Source organism: Syngnathus acus, chromosome 15 (genome assembly GCF_901709675.1).
Source record: "Syngnathus acus chromosome 15, fSynAcu1.2, whole genome shotgun sequence".
Classification (NCBI taxonomy): domain Eukaryota; kingdom Metazoa; phylum Chordata; class Actinopteri; order Syngnathiformes; family Syngnathidae; genus Syngnathus; species Syngnathus acus.
In genome coordinates, this window is record NC_051100.1 from 4560580 (window position 1) to 4569026 (window position 8447).

General features: G+C 43.6%; 2 protein-coding genes across 6 annotated transcripts; one reads left to right on the plus strand and one right to left on the minus strand.

Annotated features, from left to right (window-relative positions):
* Positions 1-5638, minus strand: abraxas2 (abraxas 2, BRISC complex subunit). 5 transcript variants are annotated; one of them, XM_037272539.1, is made up of 11 exons: positions 5537-5638; positions 4748-4838; positions 4622-4658; positions 4154-4220; positions 3850-4040; positions 3562-3684; positions 3095-3179; positions 2902-3019; positions 2297-2524; positions 2097-2266; positions 1-1732 (listed from the first exon to the last, which is right to left on the minus strand). In XM_037272539.1, the coding sequence occupies exons 1-11, from the start codon at positions 5606-5608 to the stop codon at positions 1523-1525; spliced, it is 1392 nt and encodes a 463-aa protein (XP_037128434.1). In that variant the 5' UTR covers positions 5609-5638; the 3' UTR covers positions 1-1522. The 5 variants fall into 5 exon arrangements, with proteins under 5 accessions (XP_037128434.1, XP_037128433.1, XP_037128432.1 ...); XM_037272538.1 differs by having other exon boundaries at positions 2097-2524; positions 3562-3681; XM_037272537.1 differs by having other exon boundaries at positions 2097-2524.
* eef1akmt2 (EEF1A lysine methyltransferase 2) lies at positions 5593-8389 on the plus strand. Its single transcript, XM_037272544.1, has 6 exons — positions 5593-5818; positions 6133-6198; positions 6505-6619; positions 6785-6892; positions 7544-7754; positions 8149-8389. The coding sequence occupies exons 1-6, from the start codon at positions 5595-5597 to the stop codon at positions 8244-8246; spliced, it is 822 nt and encodes a 273-aa protein (XP_037128439.1). The 5' UTR covers positions 5593-5594; the 3' UTR covers positions 8247-8389.
* The last annotated feature ends 58 nt before the right edge of the window (positions 8390-8447 follow it).

Below are 8447 nucleotides of genomic sequence, written 5' to 3' on the forward strand. Positions count from 1 at the left end.
TTTTTTTTTTTAAATCAAGATGAGGTTATGCAAGGATACAATAGTCAATACAGTGGAACCTCCACAGTCGAACAGTTCATAAAGTGGTACAATTTTGTGTAGTCGCAGAATTGCTCAAGTCACGTTGTCTCAAAAGATATCAATTGTCATGCTAAGAATTGTTTTTCCTTTTGTCAGATTAAATCAAGGTAACTGGACACGGTGTTTTCAGAAAATGCTTCAAAATGACTTGGACCACTTACGCTATTAGGCTAACAAATTGGAGTGACCATAGGTGACATCACATTTCAAGACTTCAGCTCAGTGAGCATCTAAATGGAAATCTTAAAGGATTATTTTTTGTGATGCTAAAAGAAATAGTGAAGTCAGAACAACTTGGAAGTCATCCAGCATGTGTTGTTTTGTAACTTGAGAGGTTCCACTGTCGGCGTTACAACGCCCAGCAATCATCAGAAGGGCTTTGTAGAGCATGATTATCAAACTCCTGCTCTAATGTCAACTAAATGCTACAACGTTCCCCTCCCTTGTCTACTCTACGTACATTCAATACTTAATTTAATTCCTCATTATATGCTCCAGTTCTCCAGGCAAAAGCATACAACAAATGTCATCGCCATTATGAAGTCACATTTAAATTGTGCCAGTTCCTAATCAGTGATGCAATAAAACAGACAAAAGCAAGAGGTGGACAAAAAAGCTGAATCTCCAGGCAATGCGTCAGTTCCCAATCGAGTACAACCTGCTGGTGCCTGCATTCAACACCCTGCAGGTTCTTTAGTGTCCTAAAAATATGCCATATGACTTTGATTTGATGTCTCTGACAATTACCGAGCAGGTTTCATGTGGCTTTGTGGTTAGGATTCCTGTTTCCAACAACAAAGACGGCAAAGTCACAAGTCGCGACAGTCCGACACGAGTACGATTTTTCGGTGGTTATTGTCAGCCAAGAAGGAAGAACAACACCAAAGATGGAAGTCTGACATATGTTAAGCTGTTGTGATCGCCGCAGTTAAAACTCACACACTACAAATGGTTACTGAGCCTTCCATGAAGGAGTTTAATAGAGAACAAGTGAGCGAGAAAGTGAGCTTCAAGTGATTATATAAGTCGACGACGGTGAGAAAGTTGTTGATTTGAAAATGGAGTTCAGTGGTAACTGTGTGTTGCAGCAGTCGAAAGGAACCTCTTAAGCGTCGGGTTAGTAAAGCTACAGTACATTGTGTTAAGCCCCATCTAACTTAGAAAAGTTAAAAGCTGAGCAGTGGTCACACGAGTGGCAAGACAGGACCTCATTGGTAGAGCACAAAGAAAATGGTACATTATGTTAAGTGCAGCAAAGCGCCATACAATTTCAGTGTTTTCTGTTGACATTCTCGTCTAATCAATCTCACCCCCAAAAGAAAATATATATTTATATATAAAGCAGCCGTAAGTGGCGGATCTATTTGTCATTTACTTACTAAACCCCAAATCAAAAATGACAATTGTGCATGAAAAAGCAAAACAAAAGTGTCAAGGCTGATTAATCATCTCCCTTTTGTTTTCTTTGAGAGGTTGTTGTTAAAAGAAGGCAATAAATAGTGCAAAAGTGACGCGAGAGTGTGTTAGTGTAATGTGGGGGAAATTTTTTAAAAAAAAGAGTGGGAAGCAGGACCTGCCTTTTTATGGACACGCTGGTTGGCAGAATTAACACCATTCTCTTGTTAAACACCAGACGTCCCAAATGAAGTACCTAGACAGTGCCCATAAAATAAAAAAATAAAGATTAAAAAACAAAACAAAAAATCACAGGGAACAAAAAGAGCCCCCTTCCAGTGAGCTGACGAGGTTTCCTCTTAAAATGGAGAGAAGACGACAACAGAACGAGACATTATAGCGGGATGCCAGCTGCACATGCCGTTCACTTTCAGGACTGGCACTTTTTTTTTTTTTTCATGATTGCTTGAGAAAGGTGCCTCAGTGTCCCTCACACACCCGGCGCCGCGTTTCTATGTGGTCTGCGAGCCACGGGCATCCCCGTCGGGGCCCAGGGCAGACAGCCGACTTCGAGCTAAAAGGCTGCTGGGGGTCACCGGCAGGTGGGAGGCTTCGCTCACCAGGTTCTCGTACTCGCTACTGTCCTCGTCGTCGTCGAACTCCTGCCCCGCCGCTTGCCTGTCTAACGAGTCCGAGCTTGACCCGTCGCCGTTGCCGAGGTACGGCGAGCTAGGCACGCTGACAGGATTGGAGGCAGCGGCCAGCGGGCCCGGCGTGGGGTGGCCCGGCGTGGGGTGGCCCGGTGTGGGGTGGCCCGGCGATCCCACGGCTTGGGGACGGGGAAGTAGAGCGGCGCTGGTGGAGGCCAGGGAAGAGGACGAGAGCAGAGAGTCAACCAGGAGGTCGGCATAAGACGGCGGGTTAGGGGAGATGCTGGGCCGCTCGGGCGCCGAGGGTGCGTGGAAAGATATCCTGGATGGAAGGGACGTCTGGGAAGGTTCCGTGTTCTCCTCTGGAATGGCGTTTGGAGTCTGCATTTCACAGAGCTCTGTGGAGCACAAAATACACAGCAACTTGCTTTTGTATTACAGTGCAAGGTGTGCCATCCATCTGTCACTCCGCTTCTCTACTCACATTTGATTGCATTTAATGTCAGAAAAGGCTGAGTCACGCACTTATGCCGACCTGCCTTATTTTTACGGTGCCAGCCGGAATAATGACTCTGCCCCTGTGGTCATATCTCCTAAATCATTCTGCCACCGGTGAAGGGCTTTTTGTGCGTGGTCAGGATGTCGGCCACTTTAAACGATGCGCGAGCCGACTGTTGTTTTTGGAGAGGACCTTTCAGACGGTTTACGATCTCACAGTGGCTGCTTCCCGCCAGGCAGTAAATAATATTTCCCAAAGAAATCCACAAAGACTTACTCCTCTCCTCCTCGGCCGTCTTGCGTTTCCTGAGTGCAATTTGTTCTTTCAGCTTGTTCACATCGTCTTGAAGTTTCTCCTTTACGCGTTCGCTTTGATCAACCTCCCCGCACACAGCCTTGAGACGGGAGAAGGAATCAAATGAGGCAGCAGGATAAAAAGTTCATTTGATGCACTTGGGGAGTCTGCTCACCTGCACTTTATCTTGCAGCGCACTGTGCACTTGATAGATGGTTCGAATATCCTTCATCACGCCGTCTTTGTCGAAGAATTCAGCCCTGCGGTGAAGTGAGTTGCGGTAGACATTTGCATGATCAGAGCAGATGCAAATTTGCCTTGTAGGAATTCACCGAGAGCAGTTGAGCTCGACGGTGCCGTCGTTACATTTGGGCAACTTCCGCCGTCTATTAGTCACGGTCAGTTCACAGCGGGCCTACTGCGCCTCGCCCTGCTTTATAAACCGCACAGCCGGCAGGATGGTTATTAACTGCGCCCAATCGATTTGCATGTAATGTGTGCGTGTGCCCTCTGGGCAACTCACGCTGTCGTTGTGGGACTTTATCAGAGAGGCTCCGTGTCAACTTGTAAAAATCCCGTGTTGGCATGTGCTCAGATGAAAACATTTGTTGAACATGGAAGCGGCGTGCAAATATTACCTACCCGTGTTCTTTGATGACCTTGGCGTAGTTGAGCGAGGTATTGGGCACCGAGGAGACTTTGTACTCCTGCTGGCTGGTGTTGCCCAGGTTGGGGATGGTGAGGGTGATCCTCTGGTTGTACCTGCTGAGCGCAGACGACCACTTAGCACCCCCACAACATCACCACACTCGAATATTCTTGGAATGATTCGTGCTCAGTGGACTCTCAGAAGAACAGTCCACTATAGTTCCCATGTTAATGACGTCATCAATTAAATGGAGGCATGACCATAAGCGTGTCCATCACTACCTGCGGTTGGGTCGGAAGAGCACGTACTCCAGCGCGTGCGTGGAGCTGTTGGCCGTGGAAATGAAGCCGAACAGGAGGAAGACGAGGTCGGGCACGCCAAGCAGCCGCGTCAGTTGCTTGTGGACCACCTGCTCTCTGAAAGACATCTGCTGCTGTGTGTTCCGCCGAAACCGATACCAGCCAATCACGTGCTGGGTGAGGGAGTGAGTAAAATAAAAGACATTTAGTTGGCTGTGTGCTTGAGATCTTCGGTTGACAGTTGGTAAGAGGAAACGGACAAAACAGGCACAACGTCATCACTCACTTTTCGCCTATCTTTGAGAATACTGCCGAGATGTTCTTCGTCGATTTTGCCGGCATAGTCATAAAAGCTGGAGAGAGGGGAAGAAAGAGAGGTCACTTGCTTGATGCTGCAGTGAAAGTATTGCGAGATGGAGCCATCTACTGTCCTAAAATGGTTATGAAGGCCCCAAGCGATGGCTCAACCTATTTACATTGAGATCTGAAAATTGAAAGGACAAAGAAATTTAATGTCTCCTTCAACATTTTTAACATTATGACGACAGCCATTAAAACACTGTCATGAACCTAATGAGGGACGAGCAGGCCTTTAGAAAAGTATTTTTCCATTTGTTTAACCAACTTACTCGATACGAGCTTCACTTTTTGAACTGAGATGCACCTGCATGTGCACTATGGAGATTCAAGTCATACTCTATACATTAAGAATAAAGTGCAGCGAGGACAAAAAAAATATTCTTACAAAGCTTACCTAAACAACCGTGCACAGGGGTCATGGTTATGGATTTCTGATGGGGGGGAAAAGAGAGAGATGTCTTCACTTACATTACGCCCAAATCTGATAAATTAGATAAATAGACAGACAGATAGTCCTTACCTACAACCTGGATGAGCTCTGCGCTGCTTATGTGCGTGTCACTGATGCTAATGGTCTCCTCTTGCCTTACTTCTCCTAATAGGAAGCCCTCCTGTACAAAAAAACAAAACAATAGCAAGAACAGCTGAATATTATCAGATCAAACTAATGTAAGGACTTCCTGGTATCCATTGTACAGGGGTTAGTTTCTGCACTATAGAGCAGAGGAAATATAATGTTCAAAAGATTCACCTTATGAACAGTACACAGTTATTAAGAAGTAAAGTTGAAGACTTGACAGTACCAACAGTGACGTTAACGGGAATCTAGTTGATTGACAGGCGGAAACGAGGTGAATTCAAACAGAGGCTACCCTTTAATTCCACGTGTTTAATCACATTTCCATTGCTGACAATTTAGATTAAGCATTTAAGAATGAACGACAAACTCAACTATCACGCTTGCTAGCCACCAGGGGAGCTAACAGCTGAGTATTTCCTGGAACTTAAACACTTCCCTCCCCAACACTTCCGATAATAAAATACACAAATGAGCAACCGTGATTTAGGAATATGATTAGCCAATAGCCCAGTCTGTGGCCGTCAAATAGATAAATACACAAATTACGTGTACAACTATACAAGCTATAATGAGCACATCGACCGGTAAATAGACGACACCATAACTAGCTAGCCCAGGCAGCAACAGATCATGACAGTGAGCAAACAACGCTAACTAATGTCGCTGATGGACAACGCTGGGAAGACAACGCTACCCCTCGCTTTTGGCAATGCGACGCGGCCTACTCACATGATCCGAGTTGCTATTGGCGCTGTGGTAACACACAGAACTAAAAGTATAACCTGAAATGGATGCCGCCATGATGGAAACATCCCTATCAATCCCCCCACTGCCCCCTGTGGTTGAGAAGGCGCTGCAAGAGGCGCAATGCCTGCTGGGAGTTGTAGTCGTTTTCGCTCGCCGTTTTGCAAGCATGGAAGCCGCCGTAAGAAGCACTCATGGTTCCGACTCAGAAGAGGACAGAGACTCGGATAATGATTTTGAAACTTCACAGTTGGGAACGAAGGAATAGTAAGCCTTTTGAGCATATAGTGGCGTGATAAAACATTCGTAATGTGGTTGTGAGTTACTATTTCTCGCTTCTGCAACCGCTGGTAGTAACAGCTAAGCTAGCGTTAAGACCAAACTGCAATTATTTTCATCATCATTATTATGGTTATCGTGATTATGTTTATCGTTGTTACTATTATTATCATCATCGTCGTTATTGTTTTTAACGTTTTTGTTATTTTTTTATTTTTTTTTAATCATGATCTAATCTATATTTAGAGGTGCTTAGAATTTTAAAAATTTAAATTATAATAGAGTCAATTTTGTTTCTGCAGTTGGGAAAATGCATACCAAAAAGAACTGGAAACATTCCAAGACATTGGGGACGTTGGGGAGATATGGTAATAATTTTTCATTTTTACCTAGTTATTAAAACTACTTTAACTATTTTTAAAAAGCGATATATCACTCTGCAGTATTGTACTTAAAAAGACCAAAGTGATGTCATAATTAAGCGTAATTAAACTGTTAAATTGCATTATGATTTAATGCGTTCATATCCATTGAGATTGTGCTCGCTTTTGGCCACCAGGGGGCAGTGGAATACCGACGAAGAGTTTCACAATTGAGTGACCAAACTTAAAAATATACCATCAGAATGTTATAATTGTAATTATGCCTAAATAATCGTGATTTTCTTTTTAAAGGTTTGGTGAGGAAAGCATGAACCGTGTGCTAAAATGGATGGACAATGCTAATATTGCAAAAGATGCTGCCATTCTGGACATCGGCACAGGAAACGGAGCCTTTTTAGTTGAGATGGTAAGGGAAATATACAGTTTATTATGAATATAAATCGATTATCTCTTGGAGTTTTAATCAAAACTAAGCATTTTTATCTCTGATATGGGACCAGTACATAGTAACAAGAATTTTTATTATGAAATGAGAATTTATCACAAATGTAATTTCTTTTTTTGTCACAAGGCTAAACAGGGATACAAGAATTTAACAGGAATTGATTATTCCCCAGCTTCTGTGGAACTGGCAAAAAGTGTTCTTCAGGCAGAGGGCTTGACACATGTCAATGTTAAGGTGGGTTCTAGATCTTTACCATATGTACGAAAGTTTACGAACAGTGCAACCAATCAAAAGCAAGTCCGGCAGCTATAGAAAATGAGGAATTATGAAATATTTGTAGTCCATCCCAGTTTCCACAGTGGATTTACGTCTGGTCCTGGGTGGGTTAGAGGAAAACCCTTGCAGTGTTTACATGTGGCTTACTTGAAAATGGCCCTGAGAGTGATGGAGGTTTGCCCACCATTCACATTTGACCACCTCCTAACCGCAAGGAAATGAAAGCAGCACATCTGCTCCGTAATGGCCGCCCCATTGGCCTTGTCTGTGTGTGTATGCAACAGCCTTGCATATATATTCACATGGCACATGACTGTGTGTGCGTTCCTTGGACAGAAAGACCACCTTTGAAGTCAATGTAGACATTAGCGGGATGGAGCGCGAGGCAGAGAGAGAAATCAACAAAGCACATTTTCTCGGATAGTTAAAACTTTTTGTCGTCATCTAATAATAATAGTATTACGGCACATGCATGCATTTAATTTTGTAAAATTAAAAATGTCATTGCCATGTTATTTGTACAGTTACCACAAGTATTTTTTAGCATAAACGTTTTTCATAGAATTATTATTTTGATGTGCTTTTTTTTGTCTCATGGTTTCTTTTAAGGAGGTGGACTTCTGTCGAGGAGAACTCGAGGTTTACGACGTGTGTATCGACAAAGGGACGTTTGACGCCATCAGCCTGAATCCTGACGATACCGGCGAGGTGAAAAGACTCTACGTGCAAGCTTTAAAAGCCTCCCTGAAGGACCGAGGACTCTTCTCGATGACGTCCTGTAACTGGACAAAAGAACAGCTGCTTGAGAGATTCAAAGAAGGTGTGTGTTGTATGTTAAAGTAAAACATATACACCGTACGGCAAACCTTTCACACAAAATGCTTTTGGCATTGAGACGTATTTACATTCAGGCCCTTTTTTTGTATTAACCCCCCATCAGTCAACACGCGAGTCTCTCAAGCGGGACTGTTAAGCTCCAGGCAACAACTGTCTGAAGTTTGTTTTTTGGCAAGTGGCCAGTTCGCTGTCAACTTTTTGTCAGTGGAGTTGCAAAGGAGTCGTCTGTCATATTTGACACGCCAGACTTCAGCATGTTCGTCTGTGCTTGTCGATGCCTTATCATCATCATCATCATCATCGGTTTAAAGTCCGCTTTCCAGGCGCCGCTGGGTTGGCCTTATGAATAACATTTTTCTCTTTTTGGTGTCTCGTAGGATTTCAATTTGTACAGGAGTTGCCGACGCCCACGTTCCGGTTTGGAGGCAAAAAGGGAAACAGCGTGACTGCCTTGATATTCAAGCGAGTGTGCTGATGCAACCAACAGGGTTTTGTATGTGTGTTTGTGTCTCTCTCTTTTTTTTAAAATTTTTTTTTAATAAAGTGACCTTGTTTGTCATGATGTATGGAAAGACAATTTTCACCTTAGCAAAGATTAAAATATTTCATTGAATCACCCAACTTGACATTTTTTTCAGAGTTTGTTGCATCTGACCCAACTTTATCAAACACCCTC